The following is a 24603-nucleotide window of genomic DNA, read 5'->3' on the forward strand; positions in this document are numbered from 1 at the left end:
ACGAAATTAAATTTACGCCAACGTCAGCACCCATACTGACACCCAGCATTCAAGGTCTCTGGATAGTGGGAGAAGAAGGATTTCCCTCCTGAGGAGGATCATGTTCGTCCCAGTGGAGATGGGACTTGTTTATTGACATTGCAGCAACTTTTGAAATTCAAATTATCTATTTTTTTGGCCCCAGTGTAATTTTCAACAACCACTGCCTAGTCATCCTACCATCTAGAGGACCCTCTGGAGAGCTTTTCACCATGGAGCATGGAGGACATGAAGTTCAGAGAGAACACCCATTGTATGGAGGGCGGCCTGTTCAGGAGGGGCAGCATGCGAGAGGGGAACAGTGAGAGGGAATATAATAATGATAAACAGATTTCCGGTCCCAGCTCCCATCACCTTGTCTCTGGGGTACCTTTTCCACCTTGTCATGTCCAAAGACCTTGCCTAATACTTGGCGTAGGGACTGGAGACAGCACCAGTGTGTGTGTGTATGTGTGTTTGCGCATGCATTTCTAATTTATTGGCCCACTGATTTGCTGATGTGTGTGAGGCTGCATGCAGCTCAGAGCACTAGCTTGGAACATCCGGGCCTTGCTTCATTAGGTGCTCACGCCCTTAAGCTGCTGACATTTCCAAACTTGTTCCCCAGTCTTCTAATTGTCGTGAAAAATTGGACACGGCCACCAACGTTGAGAAGCTACGCAGTAGATCTTGATGTGACGGCATTTCTCTGGTGTCTGAATGTCATTTACATACCCGCTTGGCTGAGGAATGCAAAAAACTATGGGAATATTTGTTTTGCTGAACAAAATCATCACTCACGACAAATAGTTATGACTTTACTGGTGCAAGCCAGAAATCTATCAGAATAAATATAAATAAAACAAAGAATGAAACATGTGGGAATTGTATTAAGGTTAACCGTACAGTTTTAATGGTAGATCACATAAGATGTCAAAAGATCAAATTAGTAAAACTAAAGCTTGAATTTTCTGGTAAAGACAATGTCATCATCTTCAAATAAAAACCTATAATATTTAAACATAGGATTACTTGCCATACACATTATCTTTCTTCTCAAGAACACGTTCAAATGCACAAGAAAAAACATATCAAATCAATTAACAGTGCATGCAAATCCAATTTTGCTCAAACAACAAATGCCACTGCTAAACGTCAACAAAGAAAAGAAATACATTACTGTGGAACAACAGTTTAAATTTCTATTCAAATAAATACTGACAATTTAAAAAGACTTTTACCGTAAAACTGCAATTAATAGGCTTTTATTTGCTTCAATCACTGAACTCAGCAGGCGTATATTGAGGACAGGCGTCTATATGGGACATGTCTAATATTTCACACTTCTAGTTAAATACTATCAAATGGTTTATTTAAACCAGTATGAATATTACTTGTATAAAAATAAGTCTATTGAATAACATATCAATTGACCCTTCAAAATAATATGTAGGAAAAAACCTGAAAACATTTGCACAAACCAACTAAATCAGACATTATATTGTGCAGTGACCTGCTGGTGGCATTGACTTGCATTATGGTCCGTTCAACCTCCACCTCTTATAACGTTGTCATGATGCGTTCAAATGGAATCTCGTAAAATTGAGTTTTTGCTGAGAAACTTTAATAAATAGTTGTTTTCACAGCAATATAAAACACATGGAGAGGGAATTATGACTTCCTAACACTAGTTCTAGGCAGCTTAAAATACATTATTAAAATGATTAATGCAGAGATGTTTTAAATAATCAAAAGCAATTTGAATAAATAATTATTGCCTAATGCATTTAAAGGTGTGCTTTTTGCAAATAACCACGTTAGATGAAAATAATAAAGTCAAAGGATAACATTGAGAATTGTTGACACTGACTTTGGGACGGGTGAAACTATTTTTTGGGACGGTGGTAAAAATAGAGTCTGGAGCCTTGCTGTAATTACAGTCCCTAGAACGAAAATCGGAATCTGCAAAAACTGGAATCAGCAGGTCAGATGATAAAGAACTGAAAAATAGATTGCAAAAAAATTGCAATCAGTGCATCAATAGCAAAAGAAGGTTAAAGATAAATATAGAAGATCGTGTCTACAGACCAAACTGAAAAAAGACACACCAACACATCACCAAACAATGGAGACAGAAGTCAATGAAATGAAAGAACTAAATGTTTCCTGTAGCGTAGCAAAGTGCTAACGCTAGCTAACAGCTAATGTTAGCTCCACAGGTTTTTACATAAAAGCTTAATGTTTTAGAAAATTATATCTCCTTCCAACCTCTCCAGTGAACGAAAATCAATATTACAATGTGTAACATTTAACCTGGACTGAAATCCACAAAAACAGCCTGAAAATGAAGGAACAAGAGTCTAGCACCCGCTGTCAGTTGACAAATGAAGATATCAGACAGTAAGCAATAGACTTCCCGTGACAAAATTCACAACTTGGATTCATTTTATGAATGAATATTTTGATTCTTGGACCCTTAAGAAATAATTGAGGAATGGACACATTGGGTAGGGAAGTCCCCAACTAAGAATTTACCGAGTTGAACCTGATTAGTCGACAGAGTTGAATCATATCTGTTTTTTAATGCAACAACAGCATTATAGGCTGAGATACATATTACTATCGCTTAAATATTGTTTCAGAATAATGGACAGCACTGTTTGTTGTGAGTGTAGTCCATAGAACTGATGTGTAGCTGAGATCAATACACAGAAAAACAAAGCCTATGGAATCGTCGACTATCCGAGGTCAGCCCTCATATTCAGAGTTTCTGACTTCTTCAGAGGTAAAGAGTCACCACTTTTTCTTTTTAACAGTATTTCTTTAGAGAATGATCACAAGTCAATGCCACACTTTGTAACAGGATTTGCACGAGTAAAATATCTAGTTATACTTCAAAATATTTCTACGCATTTGCTGTCAGCTACAGTATTTCATGTGCAAAACCAGCTGCCAGTTTTATGATGTAAACACTGCTAGAGAAAAATATCTCGTGACTCCTTAGGTTATGTACACGACCGCAAAAACAATTAAAACTAGACAGATTAACATACAAAACAAGACAGGAAGTGTTTGTTCACGATCACGCAAGAGAAACAACTGTTACTGCAAACATTTCCTCTCAAACATTGAGGCTGTGTGCATTTCAGCATTCCCTGTGAACTTTGTACAAACAAGTATGCGACGTATTGCGTCACTCGAAATAGTAGCAGGTGAAAACCCCAGAGTGGTAAGCGGACAGTAACCGTCCTCAAATAAACTAATGAAACAACCAAATGTACCACATTTCCTACATTTTTACTCTTCTCTTTAATCGTGTCATGTCCTTCTACTCCGGCAGTGATTTAACGGCACCTTCTGACTTGAGGGTTACGTTTAGTTCTCATTTTATTTGGGGTTTCGGCATTCTCCGACCATGGAACTCCCTCGACATCAATGTCTTAGGTGCTCACCTGGTCCTGGTTCTCCATAGTCATTTGGGTCTGCTCTCTGTCCTTGGCCGGCTTCTCCTTCGCCAGCATGTGGTAGTTGTAGATGTTCAGGAGAAAGAGAAAGAGGCCGCCAGTCACAATCACGGAGCCGCACATGAAGAAGAGGTACTTGTAGTCACCAAAGACGTCCACCAGTAAGCCTGTGTGGGGAAGAAAGGGCAGAACGGTGCGAGGATGTTAAACGAGGCAAGTGTCAGTTGTACCCATTTTATGCCACACTTGGAAATGTTGTACACCATGACAACCACAACACCATGTGTCACTGAATAGTATCTTCATTCATCCACTTTACAAGTTTGAAGGTGAAGAGCAAGACCAAACTCAGATTTGGCTTCTGTGTGTGTGTGTGTGTGTGTGTGTGTCTGTGTGTGTGTGTGTGTGTGTGTGTCTGTGTGTGTGTGTGTGTGTGTGTGTGTGTGTGTGTCTGTGTGTGTGTGTGTGTGTCTGTGTGTGTGTGTGTGTGCCAATTTGAGAAGAGCCATGTCGGAAATGACAGGGGGCCATTACACCCTTCCTGGCTCTCCCTGCATCTCTGGGAAGGCAATTTGGACGGCTGCTACCAAAACGAATCAGAAGAGAGGCCCATTCTCAGAGCCATAAATATCGAGCCCAAGTCTGCAGAAAAGTGACAAATGTAGTTTAGATCAGATTTAAGCCTCCAGGTTTTCAGAGTGTTAACCGCACCCCCCCACCCCCCCACCCCTCCCTGCCTCCAGACGGGGATCGATGGGCAGGTTTAGCCATTTCTCTGTCTCAGCATGTATGAAGGTCCGTCTGTCCATCTCACTATATCACAATCCCTATGTTAGACCATTGTAGAGTCTTATTGAAGCAATGGTAAGAAAGACTCAACACCAGAATCATTTTGATTTGGCCATTTTGTAAAATAATGTGTTATTATAACAAAGTTTCTGACAACCTTTATTTTTCCCGCTCCACCCTTCTAGGACCAGCGCCTCTATTACATAACCTTTATTGCATAACACGTTACAATATCTTATCTACCTTTAGCGGCCAATTGCCATCTTTATGACAAACAATGATAATGTTTATATGTGAGCATGCACGGCGTTGTACTATGCCAAGAGGGGTCCTTTGTATTAGCATCACAACGCAGTCAGTATCATCTGATTGATAGCACTCATCTGCCGGCTACGACAATGACCATCACCCTCATTAAGACAGCCCTTGATTGGCTGAGCGCTAATTAAGGCCATCTGGCATAGTCACCTCTATCTCTTTTTTTATGTTTTCGCAGCTTAATTATGGCCCAGGTACAGGACTTCAATGAGAATTTGAACTGAGCTTCATTAAACACCCAAAGCAAAAAGGGTAATTACACCCACTTACCTCACTTCCTCCTAATTGGATTGACCTGGAGGTTTGGGGTGCAGCAACAAGCAGACATAACGATTGTGCCCTCTGGAGGAGAACGTTAGACGTGCAGGGGGGGACTTATTTATCCTATTAAATGAGCGCCTCAGAACAGGGTCGCACCAAACGGAGTTTTAAAACTCATTAAATCTCAGTTTGGAGGCAAGGGGAAAGTTTATCAGTGAGCAGATACGTACAGCTGATAAAGTTATCTGCAGCTCCAGTACTGCACGTCCTCAGAGTTTGTTTTTTTATCTAGGACACTAAACAGTCCCCTCTTGAAAGGTGTCATTCTGTTTGGTGCACAAGCGGAGAACTCTACACTCATTCCACAAACTGCATGGATACGAGGGAGACGCTGTACATGTGGTTAATGTTACGAATAACAAAATGGGCTTCAACTCACATGGGCTTAATGGAGGATGTTGTACGCTTTACTTTTATGTTACATTCTTTGATTTGTCATCTAGCTTTCAGAGCTAGGATCAGAAGGGATATAGACCACCATGAAGTTCGCCACCCTAAATTAACTTTTGCATTACTGAAGATGAAGCAGTACGTAGTACATAAGCCTATTGGGTTATATAAACAAGTTGACTGCTAGTATTTTAATTATAGAATAATCTGAAGGTTTGTTTGTTGTTTAGAAGATTCTGAAACTGTTAAAAGTGCCTGAAATCCATCAAAATAGTTGCTGATTATTTTCCCCATTTATCGCCTCATCCACTCCAATTGTTTTGAATCTTCTAACTTATTTTGCCACACATTCAATCCTTCGATAACTGGGTTTAGCTGTAAAACGATCTCTGCAAAGCCATTCACAGTTGGCTCCTCACATTTAGGAATGCAATCATACTGCGGGTTTGGAACGTCTACTTTGTGTAGAATGTGTCCAGAATATTGGAATCTTTTCTTTAACATTATTTCACAACAAAGAAGCTACCTCAGCAGAAAGCTTTAAAACATTGAAATGCATTTATTTTGACCTCAGTTCAAAGTGATTTTGTTGTGTTGATGACAAATTGTCACTAAAACCCATCTTGGCTCCTTTTTCAGAGGCCGTGACTATCATTAGAGTCCGCGCTTGTGTTTTTACTGAATCAAGAGAAGAGTGTTTTATTGCCGGTGGTTTGAAAAGTGCACTAATCTTGAAAATGGCAGGAGAGCAGGGAGGGTGAACAATATCCTTCAGATTACACGGTTATTTAGACCATGAAGGTAGCTGTCCCAACACTTCGATCTGAAGCCCTTTCAGAGACAGATAAATGCAGGACATATACAGTAGCTGATGCTGGGCAATACAAACAAGTCTAACCCATTTATAGAAGGATGTCACTGAATTTAGGAATCACGTAGTCTTCATATGATCAATTGAAGAAGAAAGACTTAACCAGAGAATCAAGGTAAGGTGACCTCTGGTGCACACGCCTTTTAATATCTATGGTTCGCGATCAAAAACATTCTCATAACAGGGTTAGTTTAAAAAGTAGTGCAGGGCTACCACTCTGCCTTTTAGTCTGTCCTTCAAAAAAAAGTTTGGCTCAGACTCGAATCCCAATTGGATCGTGCAGCCAGATCATAGCTCCGTTCGTTAGATCCAATGACTGCCCAGGACACGCAGGCAGAGAGTACACGGGGAAAGTTTGTGAGACTGTGCGTCTCTTGTTTTTTTAATCCGACCTCAAAACCTGAGCTTTGAGCTATGTTCCAGACTTTGTATGGAGGCAAATCCTGTAGTAGATTTCATACAAGCCTGAGCAATCATAGTTATTCAGGATTACTTGTTGGTGCGCCACACAACAGCCGTAATCAGCGATGACGCCGTAGCAGGCCACTGAAGTCAACTGTAACGATGCACAGCATGTGACTAAGAGACATAAACATTCAAAGCGAGAAAGTGTGTTTGTATACTGTGTGTGTGTGTACAGTATTCACTTCCTCTTGACCCTTCAGTTGCAGAAAGAATCATCTGAAGGCAATCTAAGGGGAAGTAAATACTCGTGTCTGAGCCTGGCTGATCAGATTCAACAATCCAGATTCATATAGAGCTCCTGTTGTTTTCAGTGAGTCAGACTGATTCTGACATCTGTGTGTGTGAATGAACCGTTTGTGGTCAGTGCGTTACCTGCAGCAGGCGGTCCCAATAGCATGGGGAAGCACTCGATGATGGTGACCAGTCCAACGGCACTCGGGAAGCGTTCGTTTCCCATCAGGTCCATCAGACATTCGAATATCAGGGCGAAAACCATACCGAAGCCCACGCCAAAAAATACCGCATAGGTCACCAGGAAGGCATAGCTCTCGACCAGGGGGCACAGTAAGTGGCAGGTGCCGTTGAAAACCATAGCGAAGCTGAAGAAGTACTGGATCCTGGGCCTGATCCACTTGCTGCTGGCTAACAGGCCAGTGCCAGGCCGAACAAACATGTCCACGAAGCCCATGATGGAGAGCAGGTAGGCAGCAGAGTACTCCTCTACGCCATGGCTGATAGCATAGGCTGACAGGAACACAATGGGTGCGTAGGCGCCGAAGATAAACAAAATGTTCCCTATGAGGTAAATGACAAAGCCTCGATCTTTGAAGAAGGACAGGTCTAAGAACTTCCTAGCATTGTTCGTGCAGCCTTTTAGCTTTGTGTTGCACTTATTTGGATTTTCCTCCATTTTCCTCTGTGGTGCAGACGCCTTACGAGGCGGGCCGACGGGCCTCATCAAGGCCCCGGCAACGCAGCAATTCAGCATCAGCCCTCCGAGGATAAGGAGGCTTCCTCTCCAGCCGAAGTTGAGCAGTAAATATTGGTTGAGCGGGGCCAGGAAACACAGGAACACTGGGCTCCCAGCCATGGCTAGTCCGTTAGCTAAAGGACGCCTGACCAGAAAATACTTGCTGATGATGGTGAGAGATGCGTTGAGGTTTAAGGAGAGTCCACAGCCTGTGTGCAGACAGATTGAAAAGAAAAGTCACATTTCAAACAGCCTCAGTATGAAAACCTTCCTGAACCTAAACTTCAAAGGGTACTCACTAAATTAAATCAAGACCGATTCTGCTTGGAGCTCATTAAGGCTCCATCTCATTTCTCTTTTGCTGGCTCAAATCTCATTACGGAATGCTCAAATTATTTCAGGAATAATTCCTCCATTTAGGTAGAAATGAATTAGAGCGTCTTGGTAATACATTCACTCGCTTGCCTTTTTTACCCAAAAATTCAATTTAATAGCACCTTATTTTCCATGAAGAGCTACAGGTAGATGGTTAGGGCGCTATTTTCTACCTTTCCAATGACAATTTAATTGAATAAATAAAGGAAAGAGGTTTTTTATTATTCATATTATTATGTTATATGAAAGTGGGTCTAAACAAAGGATTTATAAAAAGTAAGATTTATAGAAAAAGTATATTCATGCAATAGTTTTCTTCAATAAAATCAATCTTAAATTTATACTCATACATTTAACACAGGAATTAAACATTGCATTGAGTTTAAAATAATAATTCACAAAACCTGTGTCATTGAATTGCTATTGGAAGGTTTACATAAGTTACACCGAGCACTGGAGGACATACGGTATGTTCTGGACACACGAGGGTCAAGAGAATATCAACACATCTTTGGTCATCCAAACAAACATCAAGCATGTTGCATCTTATTTTCTAATTGCCAGATAACTTCTTAATTTGGAAGGTGTGGAGAGATGTTGAAAACAAATTAAAAGGAATAAAAAAATAGTTAAATTTGAAAGAATAAAATGGATGAAATGTTATAAATGCTTTAAAAAAATAACTGTATAAAAAGGTAAATTGAAGGATTTTAACTTCTGAGTTCTGACTGATTTGATTCTGACATATTTAAGTCAGAGCATTTAATTTATTCATTGCATCAGTTACGAGGCTTTCAAGTTATATAACAGAACGTATTTACACAACGTACTGTTGTTAATGTAATACTACACAACCTTATCTCCATGTGTTTACTGTTAGGGCCATTATCAATACATGGTATAAAGTCCATCAGCTGACCGGAGCCCCCGGTCCAACCTCTATTTACCTGTCAAATACCTTTTTTTCTATTTTTCTCACAATCCTTGTCACAGCTATCTTAACTTGTTGAAGCATTCCGCTTTCGAGTAAAAACAATGAGAAACAACCAAACTGAGAAATACGTTGCTACCTCTCAGATAGACCATATGGAAGGGCTTTATGAACAGATGCCATATCGCTGCACATTGTCACTTTAGCAGCTCACAGCTGAAAAGCTTTTCACCAATTAATTTTGTCATGCAACCTTGTATCGCGGCAATTAAGCTGACCGGGATCGGTTTCATTTGCTTTCTTCAAAATTAAAGTACTTTCTCAAAAGATGCAGAAGGACAACAAAGAAAGACAATCAATTTAAAAATCTTATATATACAAGGATAAGATATAGGTAAAAGCTACTCACTTAGTCTGGGGTGTTTTTCATCTTTCTGCCTATGTGTGTGTATTTGTCTATGCATGTGTGTAAGCATATGTCTGCTAGGTGCGCCAGGGCACAGGGGAGAAGAGCAGGGCACACACGTGCCCCCAGGCGCTACACATGGCCCAGCCACTTGCTGAGCCTATTAATCCTTCACAGCAGTCCTTGGCAGGGTAATGAGCCTCGCAGGGTGGCAGGGAGCCCCGTGTGACGGCCGTGATCGGAGCCTACGGGAGAGTGCGGAGGGCCGCGGAAGACCATCCTCTCTGGGATCAGAGATGGGTCTGTCTTAATTACCGTCCTGGTCGTGGTCTCCCTGGTGCTCTAACTGCACCCCAGGAGCTGGGGCAGATGCCCTGGGCCCCTGACAATCAGCACAGCAGCCCAGTCAAGGGAAGCAGATCTGGCAACCCAGAAATTCTGAGAGGATATGAAAGGATGCAGACTTTCCCTACCTTAACCAAGGACGGATGGGAATTGTAAGCAAACGCCTGGGCTCCATATCATGGAATTAGTTGACTTCTTTACTTGATTGCAAACACATGAGTACCTTGTCTTAGTTTTGGGCTGTAATCAACTCAGTAATGGATCAGAGGTGGAGCGTGTCTCCAGCTTTAAATTCCTGGGTGTCCACATCTCCGAGGATCTTACTTGGAACCTCAACACTTCCACTCTGGTCAAGAAGGCTCACCAGCGTCTGTTCTTCCTGAGGAGACTGAAGAAGATCAACCTGTCTCCCCAGATCCTGGTGAACTTCTACCGTTGCACCATCGAGAGCATCCTCACCAACTGCATCTCAGTGTGGTACGGTAACTGCTCTGTTGCGGACCGGAAATCGCTGCAGAGGGTGGTGAAAACTGCCCAACGCATCACCGGTTCTTCACTCCCCACCATAGACAATATCCAGTGCAAGCGACGCCTGCGGAAGGCTCATTGCATCACCAAGGACACTTCCCACCCCAACCACAGACTCTTTACCCTCCTCCCCTCCGGCAGGCGCTTCAGGTCTCTCCGTTCCCGGACCAGCAGGTTCAGGAACAGCTTCTTCCCTGCTGCTATCACACTGTTGAACTCTAAACCACGGTGATAGCAGGACTCACTCCACCCATAGCACCCCTATTTATTTAGCTATTTATTCTGACCATAATGTACATTCTTGTTCACTGGAAATCATATTCATATTAGTATACTCTTAAAGTGTTTTCCATTTATTAGTGTATTCATACTGCCTTAACTTAATAAATGTATATATAGTGTATAATACTGACATAGTATATTCATATGTAAATAGTGTAATCATACTCACCCAGCGTACTTAGTGTTATAGTGTATTTTTCATACTGTTTTCTGCCATATTGCACTCGCACTCATCTAGTGCACCTCCCATACTTGTTCCTAAACTGTATATTTGCACATACTTGTACATACCCCACTGCAATACTCTTATTCTTATTTTTACAGTGTACATTTGCACATACTCTGCACTTTACTGCTGTTTTGCACTTCTGGATGGATGCTAACTGCATTTCGTTGTCTCTGTACTTGTACACTGCACAATGACAATAAAGTTGAATCTCATCTCATCTCATCTCAGTATGCCAGTAGTTCAATCTAGAAACCTGGCTAAAGCTTTTCAGGCAGCCGTATCACTGGATACCGTAAAAAAAAACCCAAAAAATGACAAATCAAAGTTACTGTACCTCCGATGACGCCAATGCAAAGGTAGAGGTAAATGATGGAGCTCCCAAATGAAGCAATTACCATCGCGACCCCACACATCAGTCCCCCCAGCATGACTATGGGTCGGCTTCCAAAGCGATTGACCAAAGCACTGCTCACCGGTCCTGCAAAGAGGAGGAGAAAGACGAAGAGAAAGACAGAGAGAGCAGTTCAGAATCATCATGCATTACATGATCTCAACATAAACTGCAGGTGTTAGTGAGTATCTTACTTACTGCTCGTGATCAAGGGTTCACACAGCAGCACCAATTCTCACTCTGGGGTGTCAACCAAAAGGGCAAAAGGACATCACAGAAGATGATGGAATACCTCCAAACTTTTGCATCTTGGCGACTCATTATACCCTCCCCATATAATGCTACGCCCTGTGATCAATCAGCAATTAAACAGCCTTTTATATGCTGTCACTCACATAACCTTGCCTGAAAGAGTGACATTGCACCACCAGCCCTTCTGCGGCATGTCTAAATGAAAACTTCTCTTTCTTCTCCCTGCCATGAAGACCAATCGTTTCAATATATACATTTATTTTACTCAATTCATATGGAAAAATGGAGAGAGCATCAATCAAACTTATACATGGGCCTACCGTGATTATTGAAACCATAACCAGCTCCAGCTTTTCAAGGAAGTGGTGGGAAATGCTTCTGCGTGGATGGTGATAATTGAAAACAGCCCAGTAAGACGATTACATGTTTGGCAAACACCTGCCTTCCATGTTTACTACGGCCAGTGATTCATGTCTCACCTTGTGAGGAAACGGATTTATAATAAGAGGGACGGCTTGGTAGAGGTAGAGTGAGTCCATCTGAAGATCGGTGGTTTGAATCCCGGCTCCTCCAGCCCACATGCCGAGGTGTCCTTGGGCAAGATACTGAACCCCAAATTGCCCCAGAAGGCTGTGCTCATCGGTGTGTGATTGTGTGAGAATGAGATGAGCTACTGATGTGCAGGCGGCTCCTCAGCCTGTATGAATGTGTGTGAACACACTATATAAATGCAGGTCCATTTACCAAAATATGTTGTCTTCAACTATGTCTATGACTGAGATTAGGATGGACGAGTACGGACACATTCGTTCCATGCATTTCTTAATGTAGATAAGGTAACTATTCATAGAAGAGTTGTGGTTTGAAACATAATATATAAGCTTGGGTACTGATATTCATCAATGCATGGAGGCAGCCGTTTGTTATTCCTAACAAATACACTGTAATACAAGCACCAACTAACTTTTTGAGCAGTTCAATTCTGTCAAATTAGCTACCAACTCACTGGGAGATTTCAGATCAAAACAACTGAGCTCCATGATGTCCACGCATTGATGTCACAACTGAGATCTAAAATTCCTTTACAAAAACAAGCTCTCTGTCTTTTACCCGACTTTCTCGCTTCCCGCTGGGCTGTAAAGAACTGTCCTCAACCAAAGTACCTGCTGTACCACTTTAACTACAGTACATGAAATAAAAATACCCACAGTGCTGTTTATACAGTTAACCAGGTGCATGCGGGGGTCAAAGATAGATCATCTCTCTTACTCTAGCTGTGTCACAATAGGGCATCTCCCACACTACCACCATTTCTACTTCCATTATAACTTTATCATTCCGACTCCTTGAGTCAGAGGTTCTCTGAAAGGACTGTCATGTCTCTCCCATGGGGAGCTGGTGTCACACCCAAGTGTGCTGAACCTTCCTCTGATATATTCCCCCTGTCTCTCTCCTCTACTGGTCGACATTGCTGAAGCCTTGCCAAGGACAATATGATAAAGCCCTGTGACTGAGCCACAGTGGAGGGGAATATTTCACCAGTTAGGCCTCTCCGAGTACAGCGCAGGTGAGCCACACACCCGGTTGTCCTGTAACCTTGAAAGCAGCTACCGATACATTCACATGGAGCCTCCACTATACATTTATTTTGCGTTATGTAGTGAGTTTTCCAAAAAAGTACTCCACTCCACTGTGGTCAAGTAATTTCAGATTTCACAGTTTGCTTTGCCTTTTACGAAAGCAGTGATGTGGCATGTGTGCCTTATATGGGCCAAGTGGACTTTGTGTGTTCCGCCCAAACCACTCGTACATTGCATTTTGTTTTGGTAGATAATTAGAGGTCTACAGCCTCCATCATGGCCATTGAAAATCCACTGTCACTAATCTATCATTATCACTTTCTGGCAGAAAACAAAGGTTCAGGACGAGGGGCCGCATAGAGGAGAAGGGTGAGAACGTGGGTCATGTACATTGAGAACATCTTACATAAGCAGAACATAATATTGCTGATGAGAGTGAATCTTCGACCTCTATCATTCTGTGTAATGAACGATAGTATGCAGTACACACTGATAGAACAATGTTCAGTTTTCTGAATCTGCATTTTTATTCGGACATTGCCAGAATAAATTAAATATTCAGAAAAAGGCTGTGATATTATTGTGTAAATATTAATATAATTGTTCAACAACAGCAAGTTTTGTCTTTAAGCTTTTTGGGAATTATGTATTGTTAGGCTATATGGTATATAAAAAGGTCAAAATCCAACCTCCCCACTTCCCCTACCTGCCGCTAAAGCAGGGGGAAACCTAAAGTCATGTGTAAAATGTTGTTAATGACTATTAAATATAAATGATCCTGCATTTAGTTACGCCATTGTACAGACTTTCTGTCAGCGCCCCCGATTGACTAAATGTCAGTCCATGTAAATGTCCATGGCGGTGTCCGTGTGGATCGCTAGATTTAAGTCAGGTGAGCAACACATGCTGACATCATCCCTCTTATTAGGCGGCCTAACACTATTTCCTCGGGTGCGGTAACTCATGTGAAGTCAATTTATCAATTATATATCTGGCTGACTATACAGGACAACGGTCGTCTTCTTTGGAGAGAAGACAGACACCAAATAACTATTCGCTATGAAACTGGAATTTACTTAATTTTGGCAATGATGCCAAACGATAAGTAACAAAACATAACACTGACTACACGGAGGAGAGCACAGCCATTAGCTGTAGGCTTTGTGGTGTTCAAGTGTATTGTGTGTATGGTTGAAGTCTAACAAACAAGGGCTTCCCGCCTTGATTAAAACATTTCAACATCTATGGCTGCAGTCAAAATGTAAACACATCAGTCCTATTGTCTTTTACTAACTACTTTTCCTTAAACTCAATGGAAAACTTAATGAGGTCAAGAGGATCCAATAGCACTTACACAAGGCTACGTAATCATGATGAGACAGCTGATATATTGACATGCGCTTATAAGCGTATACTTCTTCCTATTCCTTTTCAGACATGTAATAAATATCTATGTTGTTTGAGGAATTTGTTAATTGACAGTTTTTACTTGTTAAATATTCTAAATTAAATAAATAATAAAAATAATAAATAATTAGTTTCATGACTGTATGAAAATAATTGCTAGATCAATGCAGGATAGGGGGGGCTGCACGGTGGTGTAGTGGGTAGCACTGTCGCCTCACAGCAAGAGGGTCCCGGGTTCGATCCCCGGGTCGGCCCGGGCTCCTTCTGTGTGGAGTTTGCATGTTCTCCCCGTGTAAGCGTGGGTTCTCTCCGGGTTCTCCGGCTTCCTCCCACAGTCCAAAGACATGCATGTGGGGATAGGTTCATTGGTGACTCTAAATTGTCCGTAGGTGTGAATGTGAGTGTGAATGGTTGTCTGTCTCTACATGTCGGCCCTGTGATAGACTGGCGTCCTGTCCAGGGTGTACCCTGCCTTCGCCCAATGACAGCTGGGATCGGCTCCAGCCCCCCCCGTGACCCTGAATACAGGATAAGCGGTAGAAAATGGATGGATGGATGGAATGCAGGATAGGTATATAATTTGTTTTCAAGAACGGTGCGTTGTTTAAATGTTGCTGCCGCAAGGAATTGTGGGACAGAATCTTTGTTATATAGAGCATCTTTGCTCTGCCTGCTGGTACATTTCTGCATACTTTGGCACATTACCGCCACCTGTTGGTCAGTGGAATAGTGCTAGGTTAGGAATGTGTACTCCATCACTAGAGATTCCACTGGGAGTATACCCACCTAAAGAGACTGATGTGTGAATGATTTGGTGGTAATTTGGTCACAAGGAATGCAACTGATAACTGATTATTTTTCAATATGAGCAGGCCAAGGTAACAGTGATTAAATCAACTCACCGCCTGCATACATGGAAGCGAGCATGATAGAGGAAATCCAGGCTATTTCACTGGAGCTGGCCCCTAAATTCTCTTGGATCTCCTTGTAGAAAATGGAGAGGACTTTGGGCGTGGAGTATGCAAATCCAATGGAAATGTGGGCCCCGACCACCACCATCCAGCCCCAACCTCCATCCAGGGGTTTGTGGACCATCTCATCCGCTGGAGCCGGGGACATGTTCCTAAAACACAGATGTCACTGCATGAGTAAAACTAAAATATATGTAGAAAGTCTGTGTACAAATGAACATGCTTATTTCTGTAGGCGTTCACATTTGAATGCAGAGTCGATAGTCTGGTTTCAACTGTACTGTCTGAACTTTAAAGGAGTAGGCCACATTTCAAAATAAGACTATATTAATTGGTCATAACTCACTCACTGTTAGATAACAAGGTTAAGTATTGTTGAGCCTCTGGCATCACGTGACAGCGAGCCTGAATAATGAGGCTAACAATGTTGACAAACATGTAACAGAGCCTGTAAACTGTACTTGTTGAGTAGTTAATACAATATCTGTAGTTCATATACTTGATTCAACGGATACGTCCGGAGAGAGACGCTTAACGTGGCCACTTAGTCCTAACTAGCTAGTAGTTGTAGTCCTAACTAGCTAGTAGTCGTAGTCCTAACTACAAGTCGTTGAAGTCCTAACTAGCTAGTTGTAGTCCTAACTAGCTAGTAGGTGCCGGTTACACTGGGATGTGTTCAAGTCAAACCTTCAATGAAAGAAAGTTATCTTCGCTCTTGTGCACGGAGCCGGAGTAGACCCCTCACACGTGGACGCGGCTCCGCCACATCAGTCAGGAAACGTCACTTGTGGCGTCAAGCGCGTAACTTTAACTTTCTAAGCGGTAAACACGGAAACGCTCGTGAACGCATCGTCCTTAAGAGTCTCGAGGACACTTTACCTGTCACTGGACGCCTCAGTCCGCAGTCGGCTTCTCTCTAAAGATGGTTAGCAAAGTTTCAGCCAAACACTTTCTCCGCTGCCGCGGCTGCTGGTCACGTGACGCTCGCTCGCTCGCTCGCTCGCTCTCTCTCTCTCTCTCTCTCTCTCTCTCTCTCTCTCTCTCTCTCTCTCTCTCTCACAGACAAAAGATGTGTCCATACAAAATGCAAGTCTATAATCACATGTATGAACGGTACAAGAACAGTGTACAAACAGAAAACTGGTGATTAAAGATACACACAGAGGGTTGTATACAGACGGGTAAAGATAATTTAAGATTTTTAAGGGAAAAAGTATCTTATTTTATAAAAAGCAGTTAAAAAAACTCTAGTAAATAAGTGAGAACTTTGTTTCTATGCGGATGGTCAGTGCAGGTAAAGATGAGCGAGCCTCTCCATGGTGGTTTTATTCCAGGGGACGGCTCACAGATGTTGCTGTTAGGTTTTGGTCAGTCCCAGTGGTCTGGTATTCTGCCACTGTGTATTATCTGCTTAGGGCCAAGTAGCATTCTGATTTACTCTGGTTTCTCTTTGATTATAGTTTCTTTGTCATTTGGTTTTAATGGGGGGCTCTGCTCATGTTTGTGCACAACGGCCTGATCCCAACGTCCCCCCCTCAGGCCTTTAACCATCTGACTTCATTTGGTAAATGGTTGAGCGTGAGAGGCTGCCAGGGCTTGAAATGGTAAATAGAAAAGGGACAGCACTTGACATGTCACGTTATGTCACGTTACGTTGATGACAGCGAGCCCTCATGCGCTTGACGATTTGACAGTGGGACAGCCCTAAACCCTCAGGGACCTAACGGAAGGCAAATCAAAATCTGTGAGTCCGACATTGGGCTCTAGTCCTAGTTGTGTTGTGGAGTGTGTCAGGTTCACTCTCTTTTAGGTGCTTATAAAATTTGAATGCTCTTTTGAATTTTGACAATTAATGGGTATCATCCTAATTCTGCTCTGCGTTTCTGTTGGCTGCAGTGTGAATTTAAAAAAAGAAGTTGGTATAATCTTGTTTGGCAAGTGGACCCCAGACCTGGCATCCTATAAAAAAGTCCAATAACAGACTCCAATATTTTAAGCCAGATTCTCAGATTCAGATCCTTGCAGTTTTGCCTCCACTTCATGTCATTCAATCAACAATACTGGTTCAATCTAATGTACAGATAATACAGCTGTTTTTGTGATAACATCCAACATAACGTACCTAAATCATGAGTACTGACTTGACATAAACAGAATAACACACATGTAAATAAAATGAAATTAAAAAAGCAATTAAATGAACACATTTAACTTTTAATAGTTTTATTTTCAAATTATGTGCAATGTGAATTTCACAGTTGAGCTCAACCACCACTATAACCCGAAACCCAAAAACAGACAAACCAGCGAAAGAAAAGCATGAACACAATGGAATAGCACCCATAAGTGATACACGTACGTGACCAGAACGAGCTGTGCATTGCAGCCCAAAGCCTCTAACTCTTGAACATAGAAAGCAGTTGGTAGCTTGTTGTATTACATGACTGGTGTTTGAAACTTGATGCAACAATGAAGTTACTTGATGTGTAATGCTTAGCTTCGTTGAGATGTTACAAAGAAATACTACTGAGGAGGGAGGGGGGGATCAAAATGTATCACTCATGCGCGTAATCATTTTTTTTCTAAACAGAGCAGGATTACTCTAACAATAGGTAATTACATAAAGAAAAAAAGAAAAAGAAAACAGCCACTGGAGACAACAAAAAGAAAATCACATCTATTTTTTTTTCAAGTTATAAAAGAAACTGAAGAGAAGTTTAAAAAACTGTGCAAGTACAGCAAACCTATAGTACAGTATATTACACATAACAAAAACATTTAAATACAGTACTGTGTATCAGTAGAAATCCTGAGAGTTCTCCGTTCCTGGTTCTCAAACGGCCGTCTGCAGACGTGTGGATGAAGCGCCAACCTTCTCTCACACTCGATGAGGGCTGTTTTTGAGGGCACTGTTCAAGCTGGGTCAATTAAAACACGAGCTCCAAGTCGGTCAAACGGTTGATCTTCTCTTGGAGAAGTTACATCATATCCATGTGAATCTCTTCGATGATTGTTATGTGGTTAATAAAACATTTTTCCGTAATAGAGGGGGCTCTTTGTTAAGATAAAATACAAGAGAAATGTGTAGTGCAAAGATGACACAGGAACCTGCATGAGGAAATCGACGGCACTGAAAATGTCACACTTTCACAGGGAACGCCACTCAGTGGTGTGAGTAATTCTTCTATACAAGATTGTCAAAAAAAAAAAAAAAAAGTAAAGAAAAGAAAAAAGAAGCAGCACCAACAATTTGTGTCCTCTGTGATGATGGCGTGTAAAGACGGATTCATGGCTGCTCGATGAATTAGCACACAGCCCGAGCCGCCCAAGCTTGTTCATACAGTCCGCTTGTTCGGGAGGGCGCTTCGTAAAGTTCGCAGCGAAGGACCGCTGAAGTGGAGAGTGATTCAGTGCAACGCTGAGTAAGACTTTTCAGATATTCTTCATCAGGAGAAACAGTTTGTGTTTTTTTTTTTTTTTTGGATCTGATGCCCCTTTTTCAAGCCACAGGCACATTGGCATCCCACATAATCTGCACTAAATTACGCATCACTTCAAGCCTGCACCCATGCAACAGCCACACAATCACTGGAACGACCGTGATTTTCATTAGCAGAGACGAGCACACAAAAACAATTAATGCACTTTTACTTAGGTAACATAACGTAATATAGCCTGATCACAGTTCCACGACTTATTGCTACCACAAAATGATTTTCAATGTCCAGATCCACCACGACAAGACCCCAAATGCTTTATGGCATTTAAGAGGAAGGCTCTTTCAACCTTTCTTCCAAATGATTAGAATCCCGATGTCGAAAAACAACCTCAACAGAGCTCAATGCTTAACTGAGCTTTTCACACAGTTGCTTAATCAACACTATGGCCTGAAATGTCCCTTTTCTCCTAATCAAACATATCTGAAGTTTCTGAGGTAAGCCTGTTAGTTGGTCTGAACTTTCCACTTAGTGTTGCCACAAATTTGACTCCGTCCTTATTTCTCCAATGTGGAGAGTGAGTAATCTAACATTTCAACTTAAGATGTCTTTGCATGTGACACAAAATGGATACCAACTCAAAGAGTAGGAGGTATGAGCCCCCATGCAACTGGAATCTCAAACAAAACTTAAAAATAGCTCGGAAGCCACACATAGTGTATTGTTTTGACACGCTGACGCATTTGAAGGAAGAGGGGGGGGCCTTAAAAATATCATAGTAGCTTCAAAAACACTAAGGTAATGTAAATCACAAGCACACTCCAAATTAAAACTTGTCTACAAAATAAGATGAAGAGACTTGAGAATAGAAAAAAAAAAGCACACACAAACCTCAGAGCCAGCAACCAACTAATGAGCTATGGTACTCATCTTACCCGTATTAATATATAGTTTATATAGTTATTTATATACGTTTATATATAGAGATAGATTTTAACTTTATGCTGACACTTAGCATTAATATCTCCACAGGGCACTTTTTTATCTTGCCAATACCCTTATTCGCATGCTGATCATTTGTAAAAAAAAAAAAAAAATCCTTACCTATCTAAAACAAAAATAGAACATGGCTCAATATCAAGCAAAAAATAGGATAATTGCACTTATGATTCATTGTACTGTTTTGTTAAACAAGCATCAGTGTGGGTAGTTGGTGCTGTCTGGGAAAAAAAATACTGCAATATTTAAAAGCACCCCCATTTTGATCGTGTTGAACCAAAGTTTGAACGATTTAAGACTTAACCAAAAATGGTCCTTGTGGTGCAAGCCAGAGGTAACACCAGGCACAAGGCAGGCAGGACCACACTAATCCCTCGGCGCCGTGGATTGGGTTTACAAAACCAGCTACCTCAAAGCACTTTCTGTAGACATTGTGGGTAAAGTTTGGCCACCACACATTCAAAATGGCGACCCAAATCCCAGAGGCGTTCGGGTGTCTCATAGACTTTGGTCCATACGTCTGCCTCGTCGTCGTACTGGTAAAGGGAGTTCTTCCGGCTGGTGCGAAACACATGCTCCTCCACCATGACCTGTGTGGCTCGTACGAACAGGTTTAGCTTGCCTTGCAGCAGCATGGCCTTTATATAGGGGCTTGTAGCTTGGTCAAAGGGCAGATCTCTCTTGCGGGTCCATGTGTTCTTCTCGATGTCGTAAACCTCCACAGTGAAGGTGCGCTGGTGGTTCCTGCAGATGCCGGCAATGTAGTAGATGCAGTTCTTATACAAGGCGGCCAGACCTTGACTCCGAGGGACACTCATTGGGGCAAGGTGACTCCAATAGTCCTTACGGGGATCGAAGCAGAAGAAATATTCACCTGCAAAAAATAAATGTTATTAAGAACTGTGGCTTTAACATGTCAAATAATATAAATATTTCCAGAATATTTTAAAAGAATGACAAATACGACATCACTTAATCTTCAGTCCATGTAGATAATGCATAGTTTCATGTAAGCAGCATTAACTCACCTTGGAGGACATAGATGCGGTCCCTGTACTCCACTCCGCTGTGAAACTCCATGGCCGCTGGCATCGGACTGACTGCTGTCCAACAGTTGTCCCTGGCATCATAGCATTCTACTGACTTTAATGCATTTCGTCCATCGCCCTCATATACTCGGCCTCCCAGTGCATAAAGCTTCCCACAGCAGTGCACAAGCCTGCAGCCTATCCTCGCTCTCAACAGAGGAGCACGTGGAAGCCATCGGTTGCCGGCATGTTCGTATTGCCAGAAGTCGCTCTCCGCCCGATGGTCTATGGACACTTCACTGTTGCTCGGTCTGTAACCTCCAGCGATGAAGATGTCATTCTCCGAGGACACCAAGATGCCGACCTCCCGGAGATCATTGGGTGGTTTACAGAGCTTGAACACCCTTCCTGTGGCTGTGTCCAGGCAAGGCACCGTCTGCTTCTTCCCTGAGTGTTTGTGAGCAGCATCAAAACAGATGACCATCTCAGAAGCAGTCATACCCAGGCGCTGTGGGCAACCATTGGTGCCAGTGTGGCGGGCTTTGGCCTCGGCAGGGTCCTTAGACAGGGATAGGGCACAAGCAAAGGGGGCAGGTATCCGACTGAGGAAGGCCTCTTCCAGCAAGGGCAGACGGATGCATTCGGAAAAAACTTCAGCTAGGTGGCCCTCGCGGCCAGACAGATCATGCTCCAGCCAGCGAACAATGCTCTCATAGACATGCTCTTCTTTCTCCACGTTGAGGTCATCATTGTTCAAAATGCTGACCAACTGTTCCTTGGTCATCTGGAGGAACTCTTGCTCCCATGACACACACAAGAACTACCAAAAACACATGAACATTTTTCAGTTTTTAGCAACAACACACTAGTCGCAAAGAAAGCACTGTTACACAGATTTATTAAAACAATGTCTTTGAAAAAAATGAATGAAAAGTGGAACATGGTAGGAGCAGTTATAATCATTCAATCACAATGCTAACAACTTAAGAAACTAATCCTGTGTTGATGTTTAACTGACCTTCTTGCGGATGTAGTCCTGTGAGCGTTCCCTCAGTTCCTGATGTCCATAGGCATCAGCAAACATGTAGACCCCAATACAGTTCTGGGGGTCAAGTCTGCTGATCATGAACTGGGCACACTGGTCCTGCAATGCAGGAATCTGGAAGATGCTGGCTGCGGTGAACAGGGCCTGGACATTGGACTCAGAGAGCGTAACCCTGGATGTGTAGGCATAGTCTAGGACGAGGTGCATGGATTCAGATTCCACCCCAACAATTCTGACTTTACGCTGGCTGCTCTCTGTAAGGCCACTGGTGAACATGGACCTGGTGGAGAAAACACAAATTCCATTACCATATTAATCAACGTATCACGCAACAACTGCATCACGATCCAAACATGCTAAAAGTAAATATTATGACATGCATCAGTTAACCCGAAGACAAGCTAACTCTAGAACCAAATCATGTTTATCGGCCACTAAATTGTGAAAACACAAACATTTGTAAATATTAAACATTTCCCACCTAAAATACGGGCTGATTGCTGCAAGGACGTTCCGGTGACATGAGAAGCTCTTGCCATGGTCCACTTCTACGACGATGTCTGTGAGCTGTGCTTCATCATACAAGGATTTGAGCTGCTGAAGGATGTTACAGGCATGAACAGCATCTACCCCGTTGTAGTTGGTGCTTGGAGGAGTCCCATTTTGTACTTGTAACAGCTTCCCTACCTCTGAACAGCACAAAGAGAGGGGAAAAACATCACCATAGCGCCTTCAGAAACTTTGTGGACACCACAAAAATACAGTCATTCCTGTTAGAATTGAGACCCTTCATGTGCAATATAATGAAAACAGAAAAATACACATGTACTGGGTCATACATTTTAACAGACAAGATGAGAGAAATGGCATAGACACATAGAGACAAGGTGACTTTAAAATATTTACAACAGCGATTATAAATCGACACACATTTAAAATAAAAACAAAGTGCTTGTCAAAATGTTTACTAGGAATCAATGAATACTGTCATGGTTACTCAGATGGTGTGTTTTTATTGATAAAAAAAAAAAAAAGTACAGTGTATACACCCTGGTCTCAAAATAGATTAATGTAAATGTTGGCATTTACAGCATGTATGAGCCAAGAGTATATTTGGTCCCGTTGTAATAATGAAAAAAACAAACTTCTCATGACCTTTAATCGTTTTTTTTTCATCATCTAATTGCTTCTAACTCCGGGTCTAAATTGTTTACGTCTTCAGTGACTGACTGGACACGCGGATAAGATATGGACCTACACACTCGTGGATTCAGTCCCCCTATAGAAGTGTCTGCAAAGTATACATGTCTGTTATCAAGCGTGTTATGGCAAGTTGCACAAGTGGCAGCCTGACGTCACGCCTTCTGTAATATCTCAATATAGTCTTATATCCTTAGCTGCTACGGAACAAAAACTTTCCCCCACCAAATCCCTCGTGTTGTACGACGCTAACTCCTTGACAGGACAAAGGCTCGCGATGAGTGAATAGAAAACTAGTCTCGCCAGGTGGTAGCTAGCTTGCTAACTTCTCGCATTGACCCGGCGACTACAGCAACGTTGACTGTGTGGACGACTGGACAGAAAGGCAACTCGCAGAATACGAACCACGTAATAGTTTGCAACGGTTGGTTGTGACGGCCAAAGTATACAGAAGAGCAGCGGTGCTCGCGACCACGTTAGCTAGTTGACAAGCAAGCGTAACTTTTAGCTAGACAGCTAGGCAAGCGAGCTAATGTTAGCAAGCTTTCCTTGACACAACATTGCGAGATATAAAGGGCGATTTAAAAACTCAAGCGCGTCCAGTCCCAACGTTGCGATATTAGAGCAGCGTAACAACATTAAGCGGGATTATAGCGCATCACAACCGATAACAGAAACTATAACCAAGACGTGTCTAGCCGTTGTCTCTAGTCACAAACAAGTGTTTACACAATCAGCTGTGTAGCAAGCTAACCGGCCGAAAGTTAGCCAGACAGCTAGCATTAGCCGGACAGCGAGGCTAACGATACCCAACACTTTTGAGGAGTCGCCGAGAGCCGGACCTCTTTTAACGACAAGGCAACATGTCACGGCTCTTTCTATCAGTCTATGAGACTACAGGCCGCGAACATACAAACACGCGAATTACAACTTTAAAAGGAGTTACTTAAATCTGATTACTACACAAAACAATGAGGATTTTTTTGCTAACCTCCACTGGCAGCCATTCTCTCCAGTCTATCTCGGGGCAGACCGAGAAACGTCAGTGAGGGCACTGCGGGGCCCCGGAAACAAGGAACAACCAATCACAAGCCGAGCACGGATCTCACAGCCAATCATATTCCTTTATCTGAAATAGGGGAAAAAAGTTGATAGCTTGTGTGGACAAATTATTCATAGCAACGGGTTTAGCGACTACACTCGATATATCGTAGATCAACCACCAAAAAAACAATAATATTAAAGAAGCCAATTCAAACAGGTGGTCCAAAGCACTGTGAGTGAAGCAATGACCCGAACTGTATGATACCACAAACACAAGCACCGGAGCTACACGGCACTCTCCGGAGGAGACCATTTTCATTTGTCACTATATTAAGTCATATAGGCTAGAAAGTGAATAGAAAAGACAAAGTAAGTACGAGTTTAAACGAGAAAATGAGCAAACAAAATGAAACCAAACAGCCTTTCTGTAATTATTTCATTTATAATGAATAGGTGCATTTGTACTGAGTAAAATCTTCCATTTGGTCTTTGTGATTGAAATAAGATTTTTCCTATTATTTATGAAAAGTATTTAAAGCAAGCATAA

At 42.2% G+C, this 24603-nt stretch overlaps 2 protein-coding genes across 2 annotated transcripts; both read right to left on the reverse strand.

Moving 5' to 3' along the window:
- Positions 1-928: 928 nt before the first annotated feature.
- Positions 929-16274, reverse strand: LOC311031847 (monocarboxylate transporter 2-like). Its single transcript, XM_084038374.1, has 5 exons — positions 16183-16274; positions 15235-15455; positions 11037-11180; positions 7009-7815; positions 929-3649 (listed from the first exon to the last, which is right to left on the reverse strand). The coding sequence occupies exons 2-5, from the start codon at positions 15449-15451 to the stop codon at positions 3459-3461; spliced, it is 1359 nt and encodes a 452-aa protein (XP_083894500.1). The 5' UTR covers positions 15452-15455; positions 16183-16274; the 3' UTR covers positions 929-3458.
- A 1235-nt stretch (positions 16275-17509) lies between these two features.
- On the reverse strand, positions 17510-24061 carry kbtbd8 (kelch repeat and BTB (POZ) domain containing 8). Its single transcript, XM_084022743.1, has 5 exons — positions 24004-24061; positions 22294-22501; positions 21786-22092; positions 20768-21587; positions 17510-20613 (listed from the first exon to the last, which is right to left on the reverse strand). Exons 1-5 carry the CDS (start codon positions 24017-24019, stop codon positions 20150-20152), a joined length of 1815 nt encoding a protein of 604 aa, XP_083878869.1. The 5' UTR covers positions 24020-24061; the 3' UTR covers positions 17510-20149.
- Positions 24062-24603: the final 542 nt, after the last annotated feature.

This window comes from Eutrigla gurnardus, assembly GCF_963514095.1.
Source record: "Eutrigla gurnardus genome assembly, chromosome: 2".
NCBI lineage: Eukaryota > Metazoa > Chordata > Actinopteri > Perciformes > Triglidae > Eutrigla > Eutrigla gurnardus.